The 25,772-nt window shown below is 40.2% G+C and overlaps 2 protein-coding genes and 1 non-coding gene across 6 annotated transcripts; 1 reads left to right on the top strand and 2 right to left on the bottom strand.

The window, feature by feature from the left end:
- Window positions 1–144: 144 nt before the first annotated feature.
- Window positions 145–12,978, bottom strand: SLU7 (SLU7 homolog, splicing factor). Its single transcript, XM_006211906.4, has 16 exons — window positions 12,816–12,978; window positions 11,068–11,253; window positions 10,074–10,227; window positions 9,648–9,728; window positions 9,189–9,353; window positions 8,365–8,433; window positions 5,922–5,969; window positions 5,459–5,590; window positions 5,169–5,266; window positions 4,953–5,020; window positions 4,679–4,818; window positions 3,687–3,848; window positions 1,717–1,821; window positions 1,539–1,610; window positions 1,317–1,424; window positions 145–672 (listed from the first exon to the last, which is right to left on the bottom strand). Exons 2-16 carry the CDS (start codon window positions 11,235–11,237, stop codon window positions 493–495), a joined length of 1,752 nt encoding a protein of 583 aa, XP_006211968.1. The 5' UTR covers window positions 11,238–11,253; window positions 12,816–12,978; the 3' UTR covers window positions 145–492.
- On the bottom strand, window positions 11,578–11,650 carry TRNAA-AGC (transfer RNA alanine (anticodon AGC)). The gene has a single exon. It is a non-coding gene; the product is annotated as a tRNA-Ala (tRNA).
- Window positions 12,979–15,640: 2,662 nt separating the features above from the next.
- Window positions 15,641–22,826, top strand: PTTG1 (PTTG1 regulator of sister chromatid separation, securin). Of its 4 annotated transcripts, none has more exons than XM_072953579.1 (6): window positions 15,641–15,762; window positions 16,201–16,300; window positions 16,649–16,830; window positions 18,158–18,251; window positions 21,758–21,916; window positions 22,677–22,826. In XM_072953579.1, exons 2-6 carry the CDS (start codon window positions 16,210–16,212, stop codon window positions 22,754–22,756), a joined length of 606 nt encoding a protein of 201 aa, XP_072809680.1. In that variant the 5' UTR covers window positions 15,641–15,762; window positions 16,201–16,209; the 3' UTR covers window positions 22,757–22,826. The 4 variants fall into 4 exon arrangements, with proteins under 4 accessions (XP_072809680.1, XP_072809673.1, XP_031529024.2 ...); XM_072953572.1 differs by having other exon boundaries at window positions 15,644–15,762; window positions 16,646–16,830; XM_031673164.2 differs by lacking the exon at window positions 15,641–15,762 and adding an exon at window positions 15,823–15,845 and having other exon boundaries at window positions 16,646–16,830.
- The last annotated feature ends 2,946 nt before the right edge of the window (window positions 22,827–25,772 follow it).

The raw sequence follows: 25,772 nt of genomic DNA, 5'->3' as shown, positions 1-25,772 counted from the left end.
TGTATATTCATGCCTCTATTTTCTTCCATTCAAAGGCTAATACATTTAGTTCTGAGTGTTAAGATACTATGAAATATTCTTAAAATCAAAATTTTATAACCAAGTGGAAAACAGAATTAATACTACACAGATTGACAATGGGGATAAAGTTATTTACACATTCTACAGATTTATTTTCAGTAACCCAAAGCTCGACAGGATAATTAGCTTCAGATCAGAAAAATCTGAGAAGGCAAAAATGATTACCAAATAACTACAACTGTAATTACAAAATTAGATATAAAATCTTAATCTGCACTTAATGTACATGTTTTTTTCTTCTTTATTTCTTCAGTGTGGAAAGGAATGAATTTACTATGAGACTTCTGGAAGCTTTCTTCAAGTCAGGGAGCAAGAAGAGCAGATAGGGATTCTCCCATCTATAATCACTGGCAAGAATCTAAAAGAACGTATCAACAGAGTCTATCCTGGGTGACCGTCTGTGACCAGCAACTACTGCCCAAGGAAGGAGGCCATGGGGTCATCCGGCCTCTGACGTTTCATTCTGTAGGCTTCCATCTCCTCTTCGGTGGGTTCCTGAGTTTCATAGATGCTATTGTAAGGCCGCTTCCTCTCGTCAAGCTGCATCATCTCCTTGACTTGATGAAGACGGGCCTCCTCTGCATTCAGTGCCTGTAGTGAGATGAAGGACGTGAGTACCATGGCTCTACACCAGATCTTGTTTGTTCAAAGCACCAAGAGCAGTACCAGAAGACCCCACAGAATGTGAACGGCCACATCAAAACCTAGACTGCCTCAAAGAGCTTGGACGTAAGCCCTTTTTCTGTCAAACTACAACCAATCACTATTTGGCTCATATTTTCTATAGACACAAAACATTCTATGACATTTTCAATGTTAAAGAAATTAAACAACAAAAACTGAACGAGGTTCATTTTACTGACAGAAGCTGGCAACTGATGCTTTTGGTGGAGATTCTGACTTTGCTGATACTTACAAATACAGGCAAATACAAATTATTCTCTCTGGGCAACGTGTCAACACCTCTAAAATAACAGCTATACAAAACACTTTTCTTCTGTGCATCAGTAATATTTAACAAATAGTTCGAGAAGCAGGTAATACCGAGACGCACAAAAATCTCCATTCATATTCTAGACTTGATAGGCGACCTGAGCAGATCACCCAGACTCGGGGGTGGGGCTAATTTGCTCATTTTTAAAATGAGCTTGGAAAGAGGATCAGATAATTTCCTAAGGTCCCTAAAAATAAAAAAACACTGTGGTCACTTTTACTATTTTGCCTTCACAAAGTACCTTTTTCAATTTGTCATGTTTCTTTTCTTCATCATTACTCTCTGAACTACTCTTTCGATGCTTCCTCTTCCTCTTCTTTTTCTTCTCTTTTAGTTTTTCCTGATGCATCTGACAGGGAGGATTGAAATATACTGTTATTAATGCAAAAATGAAACTCTAGTGCACGTTTTACAGCCTTCCCTCCAAGACTTAAAACCTCAGGACAATCGATCGTGGACTTACCTCCATGAGGGTCTGAGGCTTTTTCACAGACTCTTCTCCAGTTGTATCATTTATAATACGTTCCTCTGAATTCTATGGAAAAATATATGTGATCTGACTTGAGTGTCACAGAAAGTTAAAATGTGAAATGTAAAAAGGTATGTTTCATACAGAGTAAAAGTCGAGGACAATTACTTACAGCAGTCTCCTTCCCAGCTTCTCCGGTGCAGTAGGAATACTTGAAGAAAGAGTGACAGCATTTGTATCCCCATCGGCCTTCTTTCCAGTAGGATCCCCAGATATGCTGCAGAGAGAGAAGGAAGTTCTTTAAAAGGGAGCCTGAAACTAGAGTCTCTCATATATTGCTGATAAAAGGAGGAAAATTATGGGGATTCTAGGGCTAGCTAACAGGGAGAGGGTGTGGTTACAATGGTCTTACATTCTCTTCCCCCAAAACTTAAAACACTTAGGATATCTGATTTCTCTTGAAAAATTTAGAAGGATGGGGAAACTCTGGCCAACATTCTCACTTGTCAGCAATTGGCTGTGGACAACCAGTGGATGCCCTTACTAGACAGGGCTGTGTTCTCTAGTTTGTACAGTCTGCCTGGCTCACTTCATTCCTACACGATTACTGGCATGGCTCCTAAAGGCAGTTAGGTTTTTGACTCCTACTTAGCGAGACAGCTATGGTTTGGGTACTTCAAGAGTACAGCAAATTACATGCTTTATGATGTCATGCGATATGACGTACACTGCATCACCCATGAAGTGTTCCTGTCAAAGTATTTAACTTCTATCTAACCAAGCCTTTAGATCTGAATTCCTGTTTACAGGGAATAGAGGAATAAGTTACACCCTATCACTAGGAACCGGTCAAATACAGAATATGAGACAGTTTCCAAGGTAACTGGCATGATCTGTTAAATAGTCACTGTCATGAAAAAGGGGAGATACATGCTAGAAAAAAGAGAGATAACAACCAAAATAAACTGTGACTGGATTCGTTGTCTCTCTCTGTCACACACATACAAAACTACCTGCCCCCCTCTTCCCCAAACAAAAAAATCCAAACAGCTATTTAAAGGCATTTTGGGGCATATTTTGGAAAATGTGACTAAGGACTAGAGATTAGGTGATACTAACGCATTAATGTCAATTTTCTGCAGTGTGATAATTGTAATGTAGTTATGTAGGAGAACGTCTTATTTTTTAGGAACGTAATATAGTATTTATGGGTGAAATGTCCTGATACCTGCAATTTCCAAATGTTTCACTCAAAATATATATATGGTTACACACCTCCCCAGCCCAGACAAAGCATATATGGCAATCTGTAAAAAAAAAAAAAATCTGAATCTAGATGGGTGGGTATATGGGTAAATGTAATAGTATTCTTTCACATTTTGGAAAAATTTCGTAAAACAGCAACTGGTGCAGCCACTGTGGAAAACAATACGAAGGTTTCTCAAAAAGCTAAAAATAGAACTACCATATGACCCAGAAATTCCACTCCTGGATATATATCCCCAAAAAACTAAAACACTAATTTGAAAAAAATATATGCACCAATGTTCACAGCAGCATTACTTAACAACTGCCAAGATATGGAAAGCAACCTAAGTGTCTATCGACAGATGAATGGATAAAAAAGATATGGTATTTATATACAATGGAATACTACTCAGCCATAAAAAAGAATGACACTGCCATTTGCAGCAACATGGATGGACTTAAAAGGGCATTATGCTTAGTGAAATAAGTCAGACAGAGAAAGACAAATACTATATGATATCACTTGTATGTGGAATCTAAAAAAAAATACAACATAGTAGTGAATATAACAAAAAAGAAACATAGATATAGAGAACAAACTAGTGGTTATCAGTGGGGGTGGGGGAGGGGAAATAAAGGGGTGGAGGACTGGGAGGTATTAACTGTTGGGTGTAAAAGGCCATAAGGATGTATTATACTACACAGGGAATGTAGCCAATATTTTGTAGTTACTGTAAATAGAGTGTAACATTTAAAAAGTATTAAAAAACATAAAACAGGTAAAATCTAAAAAACGAAACAAAACAAAACATAATGATTTAGTAATGAAGCTGAAATAGAAACATACAATTCAAAGCAAAATGCTAACAAAGGCGGTTCTGGTTCAGCACGTACCGTATGATTGTTGATCTTCACATCCTCCTCATACTTGGAGCAGGCAACAGCCCGCTCCTGTCCTTTGATGACTGTCCCGTGTCTTGAGTACTCCACGTAGTCTTCAGTCTGAGCTAAAAGCAACTCGGCTGGAGGGGCATCCAAGTGTTCTTGGCCACCATACTAAAAGAACACTGAGCATTATTCAATACACTTTTCAAAGATAAGCATTCAAATCTCTACTGAAGGGTTTATTTCCAATCGGAGAGATTAGAGGAATATTCTTCAGGGCTTTGTTATACAAAACAGAGTAAGAAAAAAAACTGCCACCAAATTTCCTTAAGCAAATAAAAGATATCTCAGTTGCTGTCCATCTGCTGAGTGTGGTTGATTACAAAATGGCTATAAAATTCTTATCCTGTGTGCACGCCTATTTGTCACATGACTTAGCTGCTCCAGCCCCAGAATCTGGGCCTGGCCCTGCTACTTGTTCTGAACCATGGAATACTATCAAATATGATGTAAGCAAATACCTGAAAAACGGTTGTGCACTGGGGCACACTTTTTGTTGCTGGCCTCTGGCATCCTGAGAATGCCACGTAAAGAAGCTGGGCTAGCCTATCACAGGACGAGAGCCCGTGTGGGACAGGGACGAGCTGTTCCTGGTGAGGCCTTCTCAGGACAGATGAGGTGTCTAGAAACCAGAGCAAGGCCATTCTAGATCATTTAGCTTCAGATGGGCAGGCCCAGATCAGGAGACCCAGCTGACATACAAAATGGAAATAAGAAATGTTTATTTTAAACTATGAAGTTGTGAAGTGGTTTGTTTGCAGCAAAATCTCACTGATACAGCTACAGTGATACTGTGTAGCAATTAGGTCAATGGAAGGAAAGGACTAATCCTGGTGGATTACAAGGGACCGTGTACTGTATTCCAAATGTAAATCAAATGTGTATTAACTGGTAATTTCTCTTTAAGGAAACTTCTTCCTTAGCAGTTCGGCCAAAATTACCTTTTCCAGGATGCTCTCTTTCTGCTGCTCTTTGAAGTCTTCTTTCTTGACCTTGAAGGACTTATACAGCAGCTCTAGTTTTGTCGGATCAGCCTGAAGATGCACTTCAGAGCCCTTGTCATAGGCTTCCCAGGCAAACACTGGAGTAATTAAAAACATCGTAATGAGTCGTCAGCTACTTTACTGCATGATTCTTCAAAACAGGCTTTAAAAACTGCCCCCCAAGTTTCTTATGAGCTGATATAAGACACCTTGACGTAGAGGGGACACTCACATTGCGTCTGAGCCATTGAGATGGTATCACCTGTGTATCTGACAAAGTTATCCCCCGCGTAGCTCACTCTGTAAACATTAATTTAAAAAAAACTGTTTGAGATTATGTCTTTTCTAACCCTACCACAGACGATGCTCATTTTCATTCAGATCGCATTAGATGAGTAAAAACTCCCCTCCCTCACCTTGAAATCTATACATTCAGCTGGATACTTACTCATCTGGATTCTTTCCTGCATTGGCATAGGGATTCTCCCTCATCGCTCTAGTTTTGGGATCATAGTAGGCAGAATTTGGATCTAAATTCCGCAAGTACTAGAAGGAAAAAAAATGTTTTAAGACTGAGTTAATGTTTACTTCCATCAAAGAAGATTTCAGGAGCCTGACTGGCAGAAGGAGTCAGCTAAATACGTGTAGCATGCCTGGGGTACAGATGAAGAGAGAAAGCCCCAGAATGATACCTAACGTTGGAATGACTGGAACGCACGTTAAGTTGGCAAGGCTTACTTTTGCAATATCTTCTCGAATCCTGAGATTCCGGACAGTGATTCGTCTCTTGGAGTCAAAATTCTGTCCAGGCATGTCAATATCATCTGCATATTTATCTTCATCCTCATCTTCACTATTATGATCTTTTTCCTAAAAGAGGAAGAGAGGGTAAAAAATTTAAAGAAAAAAAGAGCAGCATCCAGTTCTTGTTTTCCCTTTAACCAAATGCTTACTCATTGTGTTCTTTGTTTGTTTGGTTTGTTCATCTGAGGAGGTGGTAATTAGGTTTATTTATTTAATGGAGGTACTGGGGATTGAACCAAGGACCTCGTACATGCCAAGCACGTGCTCTACCACTGAGCCACACCCTCCCCCTCACTGTGTTCTTTAAACCTATTATTATTATGAATTATATATTATTGTTAATATTAGCCATCAGAAATTTTAAAATTTAATGATTTAAAGGGCATAGATTTACTACCGTCTGAGAATTTGGTTCCTCTTCTCCCCACTGGTGTTTTGGAGAATTCTGCATCATGAAAGAAGGAAAAGCATCTGTAATTTTATTCCACTGAAGCTACTGATTATTTAACACTTTAAAAACAGAGTTGAAATAAGTTAAACTTAACTGAACAAATTCTTGTATTTCTCATGTGTAGTGAGCATGTAAGTTTTGAATACAATCTTGTTATTGTGAATGGTTATTAGAGTGTCTACAAATCAAGGATTTTCATTGATGATAGAATTATAATCACAAGAAGGTAATTAAGGTGATCAATACTTAAATATTCATTTCATGTGTGTTCATCTTCAGATACAAAGTTTTCATTAAACTTCACTATCTTTCCATTAAGGCCAAAAAGGAAAGTTACGAGGATCATTATACTTTTAGGAATTTATCCTAAAGCAATAATATGTCTATTATATGAAGATATATGTACAAGAATCTACTGTATGATACAGATAACTGAGAAAAAAACAAATCAATGAGACGACTGGTTATATAAACTACTACACTCAATAAACAATGACCAACCATAAAAGTGATTCTCTCCAAGGGGCAGAAAAATATGTATACTTTGCTTCTTTTTTTTGTTAAAAAATAAAAGAGGGAAAGATGGGAATAAGATTACATATTTGTATTTGTTTGTATTTACACAAACTCTGAAGGGATCTACAAGAAAAAAGTTATGGGGGGTGAGGGTTAGAAATAGAGTGGATGGAGGCAGGGGTGGCAGACTTTTCACTGCACATCTATCTTAAATTATTTTGATTGGTGAACTATGTGAATTTATATAAAAATGAATGATGTTATAGATCTACATTTAATGATACAGAGAACAAGTCCTCATTGAACTACATATTGTTTAATTGAAAGAGCAGGTGATAAATGAATATGTAAAAATGAATCCATTTAAAAAACGTATTATAAGCACACACACAGTACACGTGGGGGGTGGACCGGGACACCAAAAGGCCTACTTCAAAAGGCCAACAGTTAACATAAGGGTTCTTTTTCTTTTTTATAATTTTCTCTATTTTTTTCTGTGTTACCTTCAAAATTAGAAATGTCTTCTTAAAAATAATTTTTGGAGTTCTCACAAATTGCTAGTTCAACAAAGGACATTTATACTGCTATACAGACAGCTAATCTCTATTGTAGACATGACTCTACCATATGTAGTTAATCCTAATAACCAAATGGGCAACATTCATCACTCCTTTACATACATTTAAGTAAACCTACTGGGGAAATAAACTGTAATATGTTTACAGTAAACAATATGGTAAAAAAGAGAAACAGACCCTTTTCCTTTTTCCAGAATTGGTAATGTTTAATAACAATCACAAAAAATAGCTACCGATGACCAAGTGATCACTTCTGTGATGTGCTAAGCCTCGGGGTGGGGGTGGTAGGTGTTCTTCTCTCTGCTTTAGAGATGATAAACTGAGGCTCAGAGAGGCAAAGTAATCTTTCCAGGACCATCTAGCTAGCCAGGGGCACAGCTGAATTTTAACATCATCTGTTAACTTGTGCTTTGAACCTGCTGGGTAGGCAGCCCCTGTCACTGCTTACTTGGTGATTAACTTACCGAGTTCTGCCTGCTTTGCAATTATACTTGCTAAGAGCCCCCTTTAGAAATTTAAACTCCAAAATGTTTATTATTTACTTATGCTATGAATTTGTTAAAAAGAAACTGTCTTAACTCTAATAAGCATAATATATTATATTTTAGCTAGTAAGTTGACTGAAAAAAAAAAAACAAAGAAAAGAAATCTGTCTGCAATACATCTTTTTTTTTGTTTGTTTGAAAAATGTTTTTGCCCAGCTATATAATTATTACATGTTCATTATGGAAAATGTAGGAAATACTAAATAAATAAATAAATAAAAAGAAAAAAAATCACTAATTCTACATTTTGGTTTTCTTCCCTGTATGGTCATACTATGATATTATGTGTCATTAAAATATAGGTGTTGTCCAGTGTTGTTACTAAGTCTTGATAAAAGCCATTTTAAGGGGTATGCAACATTTTATCAAGCAGACGAAGGATCGCTCACTTCACCAATTCCCTACTAAACCTTCAATTTCTTGCTATTGTAAAAAGTGCAGCAATGAACATCTTTGTGCAGCATGATTTTTCTGACTACTAAACAATTTTTAGGATGGATGGATCACCAATTTAATTCCAGAAAACGTATATAAATGTTTTTATGGCAATATTCTCTCCAAAATGATAGCATTAATTTATAGTCCCATGAACCCTATTGAGCATCAGTTTTACTCTTTCCCCTCAATAGTACTTCCATCTCTCTAAAATCTTTTCTAACTGGAGATATATAAAATGAATTTTTGTTTCACTGTTTAATTTTGTTTACTAAGAGTCTGAATTTTTAAAAAAATGATCATTTTATTACTTACAGCTTGTTCTACTAATTTTCCTGAGGCCAATTCTTCTTGGAGTTTCTGGGCTTTCAATGTTCGTTTTGCCTAAGAAAAAAAGAAGAAACATTTGAAATTTACTTACAATATTCAAAGGAACATTTAATTTTTACATACATAAAATGAACGTTTATTGTTTTCAGAAAAGGTCACTGGACAAAGTAATTTCTTATAGCTCTAGAACTCTGGCGCCTATAAAACAGGAGTTACTGACTCTTCCAGGCAGGCCCAGATTACCATAGATGATAAACATAAAATTCAGATTTTTATGTGAAATCCCATGGTCTTAAATATTAACTCTACTTTAAAAAAAGAGGCAGTGTTTTTAAAAACTAGGAGTGAGTAGATGAAATCATAATAGAAAAAACTGAGGTTAAATTAAAATAAAATTCCATCTTCTGAAACAAGTTACCTTATGCTCCCTTCTACCACCCTGAAATGCTATGAGACAGCTATAAACAGACCCACAGGGAAGACACAGTCTGGGGGCCAAGAGTTTATAACCCCAAAAACCTGAAAGTTTTGGACACTAATCTGTTCTCATGCTTCCAGTATTTTCTGCAACCTAAGTCAGGGAGTAAAGGACAATGTAAGAATGAAATAAAAAGAAATGAAATAAAAGAAATAAAAAGAATTGCCAGACAGGGCTAGCACACTATTTATGTGACTATCCAAGCAGGTTTACTACCACGACAATAATAAAAATGCCATCATTTTTATACTGCTTGAAGCGCTGCTGAATTAGAGATCCAACAAAATGTACATTCTTTCAGGGTGGCAGGAAAGCAGCGAATGGTGCTCACCAGATCAACTTTGGCATATTCTTCTACAATTTTCATGTGTTCTTCTGGATTGTAGCCGTTCCACCGATCCCTCTTGCCATCATAGTCAAACATCAGCTGAGGCTGCACATGTTCGTCTGGAGCTATATTAGTACCTGTAAATTTTGCTCCTACTCGCCGAGGCCTCTGGAAAACAAAATAAGATTAAAAATCTTCCTAAGTACCTGTAGCCTAGAGGAGAATTTCATGTCCTCTTTACAGAGCAGGTGTGAACAGACCATGGGTCTGAATGGTTTATTCAATTATCAGTTATTCTTCCAGCAAAAAATGTTCATAATGCTGAACTAATTACACTCCCATTAATTTTTATTTTACTTGTACCTAAATTTAGGTAATTTTATCAAAACAGAATTAAGCTCTCTGACTGGAATAAAGAGACTCTCTGACAACAGCTTCCAAAATTCTCAACGCTGGACTTACCTCAAAGCATTCTTTCTTCTTGTGTGTCATGGCTCCACAGTTTTCACATGCTCCTTTACGGTACTTAGTAGTTATGGAATTCTATAAACGGATAGAAAGAAAGCAAAGCAAATGTTTTATTTATCTGAATAAATTAGAAATAACTATGGCTCTCATTACTGTATTGTTTAGTGAAGTGATTCATTAAGAGGAAAATCAGTTAGACTCTCTACACTTTTATAAATGAGAAAGTTTAAGGACTTTAGCGATATAAAATGTATAAAAGAAAAGACAGAAGCTAAAGTTGTACATGCTGTGAATTTTAATACCAGATAAAAGGTCATGCAATCTGTCTCTACTTTACATAGCACTACATCAAAGGGGCGCCTATTAAGTTCTTAAAGTAAAATCCCCATCTCCACACGCACAGGCAGGCTGCCCACACACCTCTCTGACACCCCGCTTGTACCACTCCCCAGATGTGCTGTATTGCTTCTGCTTCTCAGGCTGTGGTCTCTGGTGCTTTAAAGTAGGTCTTTTTGATGGATCAATATACCATGGCACTGAAGAAATATACTGAGGAATATGAGGATTGATGTCTCTGTAATAAAATAAATTTTTTTCACAGAATGAGGTTGAAAAACAACTGATACTACAATTATAAAAGTAGTCTATACAGAATCTAAGAACAGAGATACTAAAGTAGGAGGGGGGAGACAGAATATGCTTGCTGTCTCTACAGTGTAATAAAAAAATAAAGTAATTTATATTAGAGTGAAAAAAATTCTGACAAAAGAACTAAGAATAGTGACATAACTGAAGGGGGAGGAGAGATGAAGGAGGGCAGGGGTCTATGTTGGTGAGATTAATGGATGCTCAAGCTGCACAGCTGGGCCTCCGGATCTGTGGTTTGGAATCTGCAGATTCAACCACCAGTGGATTGCGGAGTGTTACATGTACTTTAAAAAAAAAAAATCTGAGTATAAGGGGACCCACACAGTTCAACCTGTGTTGTTCAAGGGTCAACTATAGTCACTGTGTAGAGGAGGACACGAAGTGGGAAGAACTAAAAAGGACTATAGCTATTCCTTACAAGTCCTTCATTATTATTTGATTTCTAAAGCTTATACATGGAGTGGGGAGCATATAGCTCAGTGGCAGAGCACTATGCTTAGCATGCACAAGGTCCTGGGTTCAATCCCCAGTACCTCTGTTAAAATAAACAAACAAACCTAATTACCTCCCCCTCCCAAAAACAAAAAGAAGGAAAGAAAGCTTATAGGTAGGAGTTTGATAAAATACATAAAAACAAAAACGATGTGTGGTAAAGATGGCTTCTTTAAAATCATACCATAAAGCAAAGCATGAGAAATTGGTAAACTCAGTACACATGAATTTGAATTCTGAATGAACAGATCTTGCAAAAAATTAAAGTACTCACTTTCCTTCTTCATCAACTTCTGCAGGGGCATTACCCAGTTTTCGCTGTTCTTCTAGCTCCTTCTTCTTTCTCCAGTCCTCTCTCGTCATCTTCTTTGGTTCCTCCAAACTCATTTCTTTGGACCCCGACAGGGGGGCAGCGTTCACTGTATCCACAGCTGCGGCCGACATGGTTATGTGGCCTCCTCTATGAAAAGGAAGAAATATCTGTTAGTATAAACAAGGCCTTCACAGATTCACGAGGGAAACTATCAAAAATACACCCTAATAACACATTATACAGAATGTTTCATACATTCTTATTCTTTCATAGTATCTGCAAGGGAAAGGTCTCTTACCCCTCCACAAAAGTCTCTGAACTGCTCAAGTTTTTCTCTCAACTCTAATTTACAAATGGAGAGAGACATACACATGTATTTAATTTATTGGAGGTTTTTTTGTTATTGTTGTCGTCATTTGTTTGTTTTTGGGGGCAGGTAAGTTGGTTTGTTTATTTACTTATTTATTTTAATGGAGGTACTGGGGATTGAACCCAGGACCTTGTGCATGCTAAGCACACACTCTACCACTGAGCTATACCCTCCCACTCCATATACATGTATGTAAAATTTCGTAAGACTCCCTCTCATATAGATTTCCCAATTCCTCTCTTTCTATGTGTGTCTAAACCTTTTTTTTTAAACCACACTCACCCTTAATGAATACATAGGGTCTTATCTCTGTTCCTCTTAAAGGCTGAATGTTTTAGGATTATCTATATTCATTATATCTATTTCCTCATCTTTACCTCCTTCCTCAGTCACTCTGATTTAGTTTCCATTCCCCACCAGTCCAAAGATACCACTGAGCTATCAATGTACTAGGTTCTCTGGACATTTTTCTGTTCTGTTCTACTTAAATGTCTCAGAGAAACCTGAACTCAACAGATCTTAATTCAAATTCATGATCTCCTCTATGAAATCTTCCAGTGTTCCCTCTCTTGATGAAAGACACTACTTTCCACCTCTTTATGTAAGTGGTCCAGCTGACTTGCACATCTATTTCATCACTAAGTATTGTTATTTTCACCTTCTGAATATCAAAACTTCTACTCTCAATAACATTAATGCTATTACTTTTTTCCTACTAGTCTCTTCTGATTCCCTCCAATCAGTTAACCACGCTGCAGTGTTAAAACACAAATCTGAAAACATGTTCCACTACCCAAGCTTAAAATCCTCCAATGCAGCAAGCACTGTCCAAGAAAAATATAACGCCAGCCCTATGTCATTTTAAATATTCTGTACTCTTACGAAGAAAATAAAAAGAAACAGGAAAAAATTACTTTTGCAGTATTTAACCCAATACAGCCAACATATTATCATTTCAACACAAGAAAAAAATAAAGTCTTTAAAATCCGATATGGAATTTACACGTATTCAGACTAGCCAACATTTCCAGTGCTTAAGAACCACAAGCAGCTAATAGTTACTATACCGGACAGTCAGCGCCAACGGCATCTTACAATTCTCACTTTAAAAACCACCAAAGACACAGTCCTGGTCTGACTGGACACAAGCACCGTGTCTGAGGCCTAGGACGGCGTCTTCCTTCTCGGTCCCCGGTGCCCGTTCCCCGTTCCCTTCTCAGCCTGGCGTTCATTAACGCCGTGAGGATTATCTGTAATAATTAGAAGCCGCTGGCCCACTTCCTGGGGTTCTCCACTGTCACCGTCCTCCCCTCCCCAAGTTGTCACAATATTTCCTTACCAAGTCCAGCCGCCGCTGACCCCCAGACAGCCAGACACCCAGTGAATCCAATCAGTACTGTTTACTTCCCGACTTTCCTCCTTTTCCCGGCAGCCACTGCGGCACATGCGCACTAAGAACTCTTTGGGTTTCTGGCTAGTTACGACGCTAGTCTCGCGAGATCTCGAGCTGCGCCTATTTCTCTACCGTGGGTCCGCAGAGTGGGTTAGGTTTGAGCATCTTCTTTTCCGGTCTGTAAGTTTCAACTGTTGTTTCTTAAACAAAACAAACAAAAATTTAGTACCGAAAACAGATAACAGTTTAAGCCTAGCTAGAGCGCTACGAAATGAATGGGGAAATGCGTGAAGTTAAAAAAGCAATTAAAATTAATATTAATTAGTAGCCAGGTAGTGTAACACCCTGGGGACGTGGCAAATAGAAAGTGTCTTTCTGTCCTCGAATTTACATCATACAGAGTGAGAGAGACACTAAGTTATTCAAACAGATTATAATTCTTGAAAGTCGCTATGAAGGGAATACCAGGTGCTAGGAGAAAGTAAGGTCCTATTCAGTAATTGTGATACCTCGCCTCAAAGTGGTATTATATTTTACATTAAGAGGAAAAAAATACTATAAAACGATTTCCACTGTGGGAAAACAATAATACTCATGACATCTCAACCTTCCTTTAAAGTATAATATGAAATAAAATCCTGGAAAATAACTAGTAATTTTGGAGCAGAGTTTTCCCTGTTTTGTGTGTGTGTGTGTGTGCGAGCGCTATCTGTTCTGGTCACATTTTCTTTTTACTTTTCAAAACAATATGTATTCCTTTCAAATGTCAAAGTGAAAATAGCTAACATCCTTGCCTCAATAAGAAATCTCAACATAATTAAAATTTTTTTTACTTTGTTTTTTGGGGGAGGCAATTAGGTTTATTTCTATTTATTTATTTTTAATGGAGTACTGGGGATCGAACCCAGGACCTCGTGCATGTTATAAAATGTGCTCTACCACTGAGCTATACCCTCCCTCAATCAATTTTTTTCCTATTAAGAATTTTCAGAGCCTAGAGCACAGGAATGTAAATACTAATTTTGATTTTACAGGGCAATATTTGAAGGAATAAACGTTGTCAGAAAACAGTATGAAAATGAGTAGTCTGTGAACCACTCATACTTTATTTTCATCTCCTTAGAACAATTCCTGAAAGTTGCTTGTAAGTGTTAAGGCCTGTTTGGTTAAAACCACCAGGCAGAAGCCAGGGAGCACATCTCCCAGAGGAATTATAGAATGTGCTGGACAGGAGGAAAGAATCTTTTGTAAAGTTCAAATTTCCCTTGGAGGATTCTGAGGAGGGTCTATGGAAGCACGGATCAGTTCTGGATGGATTGCTGTTTGATAAACTGGTATTGATTTAGGATCTAGGTGCACTTATCAATTGAGGGTGATTTAGCGAGTTATCCCTGGTGATAGACTGGGATATAACAAAGTGGTTTTGAGACATCATTAGTAAGAAAACAGTGGTTACTCAAAGAGGTTGTAGCATTTTACAGTTACTGCGTGACCTTGGGAGACACAATGCTTCCTGTTCTAGGGGGAAGTCTTATCCTAGGGACATAAATCTTGCACACAATGACCTCAGGAGATGAAGAATCCCCGCTTGGAAGCTGTAAGTGTTGTTAAAGAGAAAAGCCAAAGGCCCAAAATGCAGTCATTTTTGCTAAAGCCTAGATTTAATAGCTAATGTAATCGCAACTTGAAAATGTAATGACCAGAAGTGTAATTAACCAGTTTGGAATTTCCTGATCAACACCAAAGAAATGTAATCCAATCAACCAATTCGTAATTTCCACGTCAGTACAAAAAAAAATGTAATCCAACCAAATCAACTAATTTGGAATTTCCAGGTCAGTATCAAAGTGTTAATCTGTCACATGGACTCTTCCCATCAACGTCCATCCGAAATCCTGCCTCTCAGAGGAAGAAGAGGCAATCAGCTCCTAAAACCCTTACTGTTACTTCCCCCTTCTCCCGCAAAGATGTCGTGGCCTAAAAAGAATCCTTTCTTATATTTTGCCAATAGCTCACATGCCTCACACTGTTTCCTATAAAGACCTTTCATTTTTGTGCAACCCGTGGAGCACCCAACTGTTTGCTAAGTGGAATGCTGTCTGATTCGTTTATCTATTTGTACTTAACGTTTCTTCTTAATTTTTAATTCTGCTTTGCTAGTATTCTCTAGACCTAATATGGTTTTTTTCCCTGCCACCTGACTATATATTGACTGTATATGTATTTTTCATATCTCTATTTGAAATACAAGTATCATGTATCCATCTTTTTTAGTCATTTTTCTGGTGACTACAATGCCTTTTCTCCAGCGCTGCCTCTTTTTTTTTTTTTTTTTTGATTTGATCCGGTCTGTTTCGCTCCGGAAAAATAGTTGATTAGTTAAAGACATTAGGAAAAATAGTCCTGTCATCACCTCTTCTTGGCTTTATGAACCTCACAGTCTTTTTCATTTAAAAACATCTTGGACACCCAAGTGTCTCAGGAAAAAAACAAAACAAAACCCACTATGACTCTGTATCTTGGTATTATAATAATTATTATTATTTATTTCTTGGAATTCGAGACCATACTTACTCGCCTTCTATCTCTGTGAAGAGCAGGTCAGAAAACAACTAGAAATCCGTGATCAAGGTGTCAGCGGGTTTGGTTTTCTTCTTCCCGGGAAACAAGCTACAAGCTTCCCGGGAAACAAGCTACAAGCTTCCCGGGAAAAGCCTTCGGGGCGGAGCTCAGGTTTCCTCCCATTGGTTCCTCCTGGAGACGCCGCCGCGCCCCGGTCCCGCCTCCTGGGCGGATGAACCAATAGGAGCGTAAGTTGTGGTTTAAACGCGGAGTCCGGCGCGCCCGCTGGAGACCGAGTCTTGGGAGAGCGTGGCTGCGGCTCCCTACGTGGGTGAGTGGAAAGGAAAGGGCGCGCGTGGTACAGCCGGCGCGCGTAGTAGAGCCGGCGGGGTCCGGCGAGGTATGAGGCGGACGGTGGGTGGGGGCCGGGAACCAGGGGTCGGGGGCCCAGGGCTGGGGGTCTGGGGCCTGGGATTTCCCACCGAGCCGGGTTGAGCCGCCGCCTTGGACTGCGTCCGCGACCCGCGATGAGCACCAGGGCCTGTGCCAGTCCCAAACCGCCAACTCTTTTGGAATTTAGGGTCGCTGACGCAGACTTCAAGAGTTAAACGCTGGATGAAGTGCCCGTTGGCTCAAGATCGGGCTTCTCTCTCTGCTTAGTCCTTGTTTGCGTGGGCGTGCCCAGGGCGGAAAGTCGGGTCTCTACTACACCTTAGCTTTTCTCATCCTCCCTAACCCCCAGGGTCTGATGAGTATTTCACACCCCTAGGAATCCGGAATGGCAACTCTGATCTTTGTTGATAAGGAAAATGGAGAACCAGGCACCCGTGTGGCTCCTAAGGACGGGCTGAAGCTGGGGTCTGGGCCTTGTAAGTATGCAGGCGGCGGTCAGATGCACAGGTGTTGTGAATCAGCGGTGGGTGTGGCCCGGAGCTGGGAGGGAGGCATTTCATGTGCTTTTGTTGGCTACTGGAGTCGTTTACCCAGCACTGCTGGTGCAGCGTGTTACCGATCTCTTTCTCATTTTCAGTATCTTAATGAGATTATTTAAGAGGGTACCGACTTGAAGTACTATTAGGCCTATGACTGCCACTGTCAAAACTGGGGGTTAATTTTGGGAGTGAAAATGAGGCCAAGTTTATGGGCACAGTCAGCTTTCAAGCTGCACAGGTGTTTTACTGTGGAGTAATCTTACGGTAAGACTTTTTCTTTAGCAGTCAAAGCTTTGGACGGGAGGTCGCAGGTTTCAACACCACATGTTGGCAAAATGTTTGATGCTCCACCAGCCTTACCTAAAACTGCCAGAAAGGCTTTGGGAACTGTCAACAGAGCTACAGAAAAATCAGTAAAGACTAATGGACCCCTCAAACAGATACAGACAACCTTCTCTACCAAAAAGGTAAGTGTTGGCTATAAAAACGCTCATTTCAGCTCTTCTGACTCTTCAGATGACATCCTACCTTTCTCCTGTGTGAATGGAAGGAAACATAGACGAGCTAACATAGATTAGCAGAAGAGAATCGTATGGTATCGTGGACTTCTCTGTATCTCGAGACGAGAAGTCTCAAAAAACAGCTGGTGAATATTTTTTGCCTCACCTGTCCTTAATGAGTGTCTTGAAGCAGATTGGCTGGTAGTATCTACTTACTGAAAGTACAAAAAAGACTGGGAGGGAGGGTGTTCTGCAAGAGGTCACGTTGCTCATGTAACAGGTGAGATGCAGCTACTGTCCTCCCCCTCTTCCAGAGCAAGCACCAGCTTTTTAGGCGGTAACTTGCTAGCATGTTGATCTCTGTGTTGTACAAGCTGTACGTCAGTGCAGCCCAGACTGAGAGGACTTGGCTATGAAAGGTGACTTCAGCGTGTGGCTTACCACTTCATTTGAATATTTGTTTTTGTGTTTACTGTGTATTAAGAAGAAACAACTAATACTTGACTTAGATGTGTGGTTTTAGGACAAGGATGTTTTCTAAAAAAACAAACTGAGTTGAGTAAGAGAAATGTTAAATACAAGTATTGCAAGGATATGGCAAAAATAATGAGAATGTGAGAGAGTGTGGGAAACCTTCCGTAGGGATTTCCTCTAGGTGTGCACGTGTGAGGTAAGAATGAATTGAGACCACCCAGGCTTCTGTTTTGTGTGGCCCACCACCCTCATAGGCTGCCTACCTGCCAATTCCAGACTAGGGAGTTTTCCACGGTGGGCTTCCGAAGTCCTCAGCTGTCTTTTGCCGCCTCTTATTCAGTGTGTGTATTTGAGGAACACAATCTGGTTTTTTTCTTTTTTAATATTAACCAAATAATGTAGGTAACACCGATGGACACACAAATGGAAAATCACGTTTCCAACAGCCAAAAATGGCTTCTAGGATTAGCTTCTATTCTGGGTAATTCATGTCCGTTTTCTCCTCTGTGAGGTTGGGTGATTGAGTTGATTAGCTCTGAGTTAACTCTGCTCTGTGTTCTTGGTAACTTAGGCTAACAGGTGCTAATACTTAAATCACAGACTTCACTTCTGAGCCATGATCACTAGAATTACTTGCTCACCTGTATTTGTGTGTAAGCGTGTAACTAAGGGTTATGGTTTCTTAGAAGTCAGGATGAAGCTGAAAAAATCTAAACTGTGGTGAACCAGTCACGTCTTGAAGAAGCCCTACGATCTCTTGCACTGATCAGTAGGCAAGGCTTCCACCATCACTAAAGCATGTTTTCTTGGCTTGTTATAGATCACTGAGAAGACCGTGAAAGCAAAAAGCTCTGTTCCTGCCTCAGATGACACCTATCCAGAGATAGAAAAATTCTTTCCCTTCAATCCACTAGGTATTGTCTTTTGGGGTCGCACAAATGGTTTAGCCTTGAGTTTTTCTTAAGATCCAATTCAGCTGTAACTTGATACACATATGAATACGACACGTGACCCAAAACGAACAAAGCCGTCTGAGTCTGGGTTGCTTTGAGCAAATATACTTGTGAGTTTATCTGTAAGTTATCATCTTAGGTCCAAAGGGGAAGGTGGGGGGGCAAAGATGTGGAGAACATCGTTCCTGTTCCCACAAGCTTACCACCTGGGGGAAGTAAGATGTGTTCACTAATGCTGAACAGGGCTAAAGTGGACAGTCTTCCTAGCAAGCCTTTTAGGAAGTAGGCTTTTTGTCAAGTTGAATGATGCCTGAAGAATCCACACGGTCAGTGAAAATGCGTGCTTTTTCACTCCTTCAACCTGTTACATGTATCTGAAATATTTTGTATTATAGAACCAGCTCGTCAAGCTTTAATTTACTCCCATTTGAGGAGAGGCTACTGCATGTGAGTTAGGCACTGTTAGGCTTGAGATGCAGTGTTTACCAAGAACTAACCTCCCCCCACCCCCCCAGCATGGGATTTGGAGGGAAAGTCAGGCGCTGAAGGAATCATCTCGCTTTGAGTGTGAACAAGGGAAAAAACGGGGCCTGGGCTGCTGGGGACCTGAACCTTGCCTGGAAGAGCAGGAATTTCTCTCAAGAAGTGACACCAAGTGGATCCTCAAAGATACAAGGAGACAACTGGGTGAAGAAGGGGTGGGGCAGTGCAGGAGCGCTGTACCAGATAACAGTGTGTGCCAAGATCCTGAGGCAGATGAAAGGATGGGGTTGCTCTGGGAAACGGAAAGGATGATGCTGGCGAGGGGATGGGGCAGATCACACAGGGCTTTTCAGATTTCCGAGTTGGATTTTTTTGCCCTTTTTATCCAAAGAGCACTTAGTCATTCTACCAGCACACATGCAGGTTATTTCTGACTTTCATTTATTAAAAAACAATTCTGCACTTAGTATTACTGAGATTTTTGTTGAGCATTTGTGAGTATATCTGGAGAGTAAGCTTCAAGGAGGATTGCTGGGTCTTAAAGGTGTGTGATTAAGTGTTGATAAAATGCGGTACATCCATTCTAATGATGACCGTTCAGGAAAATGAGGTAGACTCACGCGCTTTGGCCAGGGAAGAGGACGATAATGTGCTGTGTTGGAGAAAAGAGAGAATGCTGGGTTGCCTTCCCAAATAGGAGCATCAGGGGTTGGGGATACCAGGCAGGAAGTGGTGAGAGATAGCACTGTCTGTCCTTCCTCACATGGCCCCTTAGACTCTGCCTCTCTTGAGAAGATGGTCAGGGAGTGACCAGGAACCAAGGCAGAGTCTGGCCCTGCGGGGCTCACAGAGGGCACACGGGGAGGACTGAAGCCACCTACAGTGGGTGAGGGTGCCCGCATCCCCCCATCTCCTCTAACTGCAAATGTCTTAAAACTCTAATCTTTATCAGAAAGGTAGTGGGTATCTCATGTTTTCAATTGGGGTATGTGAGTGTCTGAGCATCTTTGATTATTGGCCTAATTGGTTTTTCTTTTTAGATTTCCTGTTTGCATCTCTGTTTTCTCTTGATTGTGTGACCTTCTTATACTGTGTGTGTGCAAAGGGCTCTCTGTGGGTAAAGGAAGTCAGCCCTGTATGTTGCACACCCATTTCCTCCGGGGTCTTTTGTCAGTTGATGTTTATCTCTACCATTCAGTGATTTAAATTAAGTAGTCACAAATCTATTCCTTTTTGAATTCTGCGCTTTATCAGGCTTGAACAAGAATAGACTAATTCTTAGCATTTAGGATTTAGAGACGTTTCACACACTTGAGAAAATTACAGTTCTCCCTCCATCTTTGTTCTTAGCTTTTGAGAAAATGCTTAAATTAAGCTATTTGCTGGTAGTTTCTTAAATTACAAATTCAATTCTAGTATTAGTGATCAGTTTTTCAGATTGTCTGTTTCTTCATGATTAAGTCTTAGCAGGATGTATATTTCTAGAAATTTGTTCATTTCTTTTACCTCTTTGGAGAGAGGCAAGACTCAATATTTAAATCTTTTATTACTGTCGAGAAAAATCAGTTGTACATAATTCCTAAGCAGTACTGCACTTGGATTTTAAGAAGAAACGTCGCCTAAAACAGTGATTCTTATATTTGTTTTAGGATTTTTACACTCTTAAAAAATTAGGACCCCAAAGAACTTCTGTGTGTTGTTTTCATATCCTGTATTAGAAATTAAAACTGAGAAGTGAAAAAAAGTATTATTTGTTAAAAAAACAATAAGCCAACATTAATGTACATGGCTTAAAGTTTTTTCTTACATAAAAAAATTTAATGAGAAGAATGGCATGCTTTTATGAAAATTTGCTTAATTTGACTTAACATAAACAGCTACATTCACAGCAGAGCTTGCATTCAATCTGTTGTTTTGGTTGAAATGGATGAAGAAAATCTGGCCTCATGCAGATAGTAGTTAGGAAAGAGAAGCATTTTAAGTCTTTTCAGGTAAGTATGGATAGATTTCTTGGCTATTAAACTAAAACTCAACAGGTGGTGGTTTCTGAATATATAGTTATATTGTGGAATCTGAATCCATCTCGGTGAGTGTTGTGTATGCTGACCATAAAATCCATTGGTCCGTTTTGCACTTCGAAAACATCTTTTATCCTGCATTTATCACACATTGATCATTTAGAAATAACTGGTTCGCTGGGAAATGTAGGTCATACAAATGTAAAAATGTTTGAATATGCAGGATCAAAGGCAGAGTCATAAAATCACTGAGCTCTTTAGAAAAGTCTTCAGTATTAGGAGGCTGTTAAGGTAACAATTACAGATAAGTTTCCTGAAGTTCTTGTCTTTTTTTTTTTTTTTGTCTTGAAATCGTAAACTTTATCATTGGCAACAAATACTGTTTCCCTTGAAGTGACAGACAGTTTTCGTTCCTTGGAGAAAATGGGCAACAAACACCCAAGTCCGAGTAACCACAGCTGGCCTTTCAGTTCTTTCAAGTAAATGGTGTCCAGGAATAAGGCCCCTAACTTAGCTTGCAAATGAAGTGATCGCACAAATCTTTTTCCTTTGAGAACAGCATGATACCTGAGTAGGCAGTAGACGTGTTTCAGGGCGTCCTTCACATTTTATCACACAGAATACTAAAAGGACACGTTCTCAAGGGTTGAAACTGATAAAATCAATACTTTTTACCACAGATGGTAAAGCGGTCCTACTGTGTGAAGCAGGCATCTTTCACTGCAGGTGGCTGGCAGTGAGGAATACAGTGACTACAAAATAGTTTATTGCCACGGCCTTGTTGGGTGCCAGAGCCCAGCAATTTTGTCCACCATTGCCGATGTCAACACGGCGGGAGAAGTTAATATTATGATGAAAACATTAGTTTGATGTCATGGGCCCTGGGAAAGGGTCTCAGACCCCCCAGGGGTCCACTGACCACCCTAAGGACCGCTGCCCTGACAAAGTGCTTTCTCTCTGCGGCAGATTTTGAGAGTTTCGACCTGCCTGAGGAGCACCAGATCGCTCAGCTCCCCTTGAATGGAGTGCCTCTCATGATGCTGGACGAGGAGAGACACTTGGAACAGCTGTTACACCTGGGCCCCCCTTCGCCTCTGAAGATGCCTCCTCCACCGTGGGAGTCTAGTAAGTGAACTTGTGCCCCTTCTAGATGGGCCGTGAACAGTCTGTGCCATCACACTTCTTTATTGTGGGGATGGAGTTGTGCAGAAGGTTAGCCTGCACGTAATTCCTATCCTGCAAATTACAGGGGTAAGATTTGAGGATGATGAAAACTATTCTCAACTCACAGTGCTTTTTAGTCCCATAATGCCCAGTAAAATGAAGTCATTCTGGAATCTGGACAGTCTTAGATACAAGGAACACAAGATGAAAGTGAGCATATAACTTCTAAGGTTATAAGCTGAACTGTAGTAAAATTGGTTGGAATAAGAATTCTAAGTTATATCCAAAGCTAACGCTGGATCAAGACCCGTGCAGTAGCTTAGATGGGCAAACCTTACTGCAGAAGGTTTGAGGTCTTGGTCCTGACTGGTGGTCAGAGGCTGTCATCAGTATGTTTTCTGTTTGTTCTGATGGAATAACTTAAGCTGTTTTTTAAGTCACACTAGTGATAATTGTTGGCTTTTACTTGAGTCCCTAAGAACGATAGAGTTTGGGGTACTTCTAGGATTTATTTCCTAATGAAGGTTAATTCTGGGACCATAGCCACATTCCAAGAAGTAAGTGGGTGTGTGGTCTGTGTGTTTGTGTGTGTAGATGGGGTAGGGGTGAGAATTGATTAGACAAAGGGAAAAACATGAATTCTTGATTAAAAGTGACAGCTGTCTCTGTTGACAAGACACGAGGATTTGCTGATACTGAATTCGAAATTTCTGTTTTCTAGATCTGTTGCAGTCTCCCTCGAGCATTCTGTCAACCCTGGATGTTGAATTGCCACCTGTTTGCTACAATTTCGATATCTGAATTTCTTAGCACTTTATCGTTTGTGTGTATGTATTAATAGTTTGTATTAATAAAGCTGTTCTTTAACAGACTCTTCTTAATATTGTGGTTGGTATTGTTTGGAATTTGCTTAAAACGATACGAAAACTACTTGAAGTGTTTAAGAGACAAGAGTCTATAATCTGATGAGAAGTTTGTCTGATTTGAAAAACTTACCTTGAAACCCTCTGGTTTAACAGCTTCTTTTAGAAGCTGCCACTGTTTTCCCTGAAACATAAACCCCTCAATGTGTACTTTTTGTGACCATTAACTAGTGACATATTAGACTTCTTAATTAGAAGAGCCACTTGCAGCTCATTAAGTATATGTTGCTACACATTCTTTGTTGCTGGTTCTATTTAGTTTCTAATGACTTCAGCACTGTATTCAGTGATCAGAATTCAGAAGGCTCTAAACCTGAGAACCTCTCCCTACTTGGGCTCTTCAGTTAGCTGCTTTGACGACCACAGCAGGCAATTTACTGACAGTGAGGTCCGCTCTCCACCTATAGGAAACTATTTAGTTGCTTACCCTGTATTGGGAATTGTCTTAAGTAATAAGCATTATTGTGTTTCATGTTCTTGACCCTTCCCACTGTGTCTTCCAGGCATCGCTGTCCCCCCGCCTCAGTTTAACTGTTGGCTTTTTCCATCTCCTTGAAAATTACTGTGGTCCTCTGCTTTCCATTTCCAGTATCTGCTTTTCTTCCCAAGTTAGGTAACTGTGCCATGAGAGGGCACGTCCTTCCTCATTCATTCATCATCTGCTTTCTCTTAATTTGGAAATGCTCTTTTAGCTGAGATGGGTGGCAGTTCCAGATTTTGTCTTCAGGACCCTCTCAGCTTGGTGAGTGTGGTTAAGTGTTGTCTGAAAATCCTGACTCTGTTTTCATCAGTCCATACACAACGATGGAGACTAAGTAAAACTGGGGGTGAGGGGTTGGTGGAAGGGAGACTGGCTGTCACCGCCATCAGCTGCCATTATGGCTCGTAGACTCCGTGCCAGGGCCATGCTAAGTGCTTCACCTGCATCACGCCCTGGACTCTCGGAGCCACGGCACCGGCCGCGGGTGTAGGCACTCATTTTTCACAGCTGGAAGCCCGGGCTCTGATGGTTAAGTAACTTGTGTGAGGCCCAGGTGTGGTGGCGCTGGTTCAAATCCAGGGAAGTGTGCCGAGAGCAGGAGGGTGAGACGGCTGTGAGCTGGAGGGAGGGAGGCCTGGGCCCGGTGGAAGGCAGAATTTGGACGGAAGAAGACCAGAGAGTCCAGTCAGGCAGAGGAAATAACACTTCGTTCTGTGGTCTCCGTGGGGCTGAAGCAGGGAGAGGGTCTAATCGCTCTAGGATGGTGGTTCTCAACCTTGCCAGACACACACACCCCTTTCTGTAACAAGCATTTTTTTTAACACTTCCTTTATATCCTGAAGTGAAATTCAAAGGCAATGTATTTCTATGTTGACATATATGCCAACGTATAATACGAAGGAAGGTGCTACTTGCCGCGAGTTAACAGGCTTGCCCTCACAGACACACCAGGGGTAATTCTCCAAACTGTCCACCAGGGGGCGGCGCACCTCTTCCATGGCTGCGAGCGGCTCCCACATTCAAAGCGCGCTGGCCTTGCGTAGCTCCCTTGTCCTTGTAATGGCCTCGGGTCACACTCCTCCGAGGTGGCGTGATTGTCTCCCCGGGGGCCCCTGGGAGGGAAGGGGGCAGGCTGCGGTGAAGCGGGAGTCACAGAGCGTGGAGCTGACCCTCCAGGTAGTATGCTCCCTTCCTAGTCACATGAACACACTGTGCTTAGAGTCATGTGCTTTCAAGTTTTACTTCTAATGTTGGGTCATTTGCTTAACAAGTGATTATGAAGTTACATGTACGTTGTGTTTTCACTGAAATTATTTTTGAAGTCACTCTGTGTTATAGCAAGCGAAAAGTATTCATTTAATATTTTTCTTTGGATTTAATTTTTCTTTAACCTAAATACATATATTTAAATGGAAATTTAAATGAATGTATAAGTGGAAAACTTAAATCACTTGGCATAAATAGAGGGTAACCTAAAAAAAACCCCAAAAACCCAAAGAAATAAAACAATGTTCCTATATTCTTGCTGATACTTATACTTTGCTTTTCCACCAAGGGTCTATTCTGTCTCGAGGAAAAAGGGGGTTCAACAAATGTTAAAGAGCTGTTAGACATAGTCACCCCTAAACCAGACTATCCTTAAACTAGTCAGAGAACCAAAGAAGTCAAAGGGAATATTTTTTCTCGTTAAAAGAATCCATGTTATTTAAAGTTTCATCTCTGTGCCCCTAAAATCATCTTTCATACAACAATGGATAAAGCATCTCCCACTCTGGTACACCAGAAATTACCACAACATTGTAAACTGACTATACTTAAACTAAAAAAAGGAAATAAAGCTGAAACATGAGGTTAAGAATAAAAAAAGGAAAGAAGTCTCCCACTCTGGAGACATCAGCACAGCAGATGGCTTCCTGGACTTGGAAGTCAAGGGACCACTTAACTAGCTGTGTGTCCTGCATGTGTGGCTTGCCCTCTCTGGACCTTTCTGTCCTCACCTGTAAAATGAGGAGCTTAGAAGAGATGATCTCTGTAGTTCTTCTGGATTTAATAGTCGAAGTCTCTGAAGCTCTGATTCTCACCGGAAGGAGATCTAGAACTTAAGATGGGCATCTTCTCGATTTGTGCAATTTTTGAAGAGGGCGGAGGAAAACCATGGATCCTCAGAGATTCCAACCAGCACCCTCTCTCCCTCAGTGCAGTTTTGCCTAACATAGCAGAACAGCTGAGAGTTTAGAAGCTGGAATCCAAAAGACCTGGATTTAAATCCTCACTCTGCCTCCTTCAAGTTTTGTGACTGAGCAAGTTACTCTCTTTGGCCCCAGTTTCTCTGTCGATAAAATAGGGACAGTAATAGTATTTATCCTTACTGTGAAGATGAAATTATAAGGTCAGGTGCTTACTACAGTGCCTG

The sequence above is a fragment of the Vicugna pacos genome, chromosome 3 (genome assembly GCF_048564905.1).
Source record: "Vicugna pacos chromosome 3, VicPac4, whole genome shotgun sequence".
Lineage (NCBI taxonomy): Eukaryota > Metazoa > Chordata > Mammalia > Artiodactyla > Camelidae > Vicugna > Vicugna pacos.
Note: the sequence above shows the minus strand (reverse complement) of the source record. Positions and strands in the feature narration are given on the sequence as shown.

Excerpts from the sequence above, each read along its gene's own strand:
- SLU7 (XM_006211906.4), bottom strand. The coding sequence starts at position 11,237 with ATGTCGGCCGCAGCTGTGGATACAGTGAACGCTGCCCCCCTGTCGGGG. Across the intron at positions 10,228-11,067 it reads GAAGTTGATGAAGAAGGAAA|AGACATCAATCCTCATATTC; the intron begins GTGAGTACTTTA and ends ATTTTATTACAG. Across the intron at positions 5,591-5,921 it reads AGGAACCAAATTCTCAGACG|GAAAAAGATCATAATAGTGA; the intron begins GTAGTAAATCTA and ends TTCCTCTTTTAG.
- PTTG1 (XM_031673164.2), top strand. Across the intron at positions 16,831-18,157 it reads CAACCTTCTCTACCAAAAAG|ATCACTGAGAAGACCGTGAA; the intron begins GTAAGTGTTGGC and ends GGCTTGTTATAG. Across the intron at positions 21,917-22,676 it reads TCCTCCACCGTGGGAGTCTA|ATCTGTTGCAGTCTCCCTCG; the intron begins GTAAGTGAACTT and ends TCTGTTTTCTAG.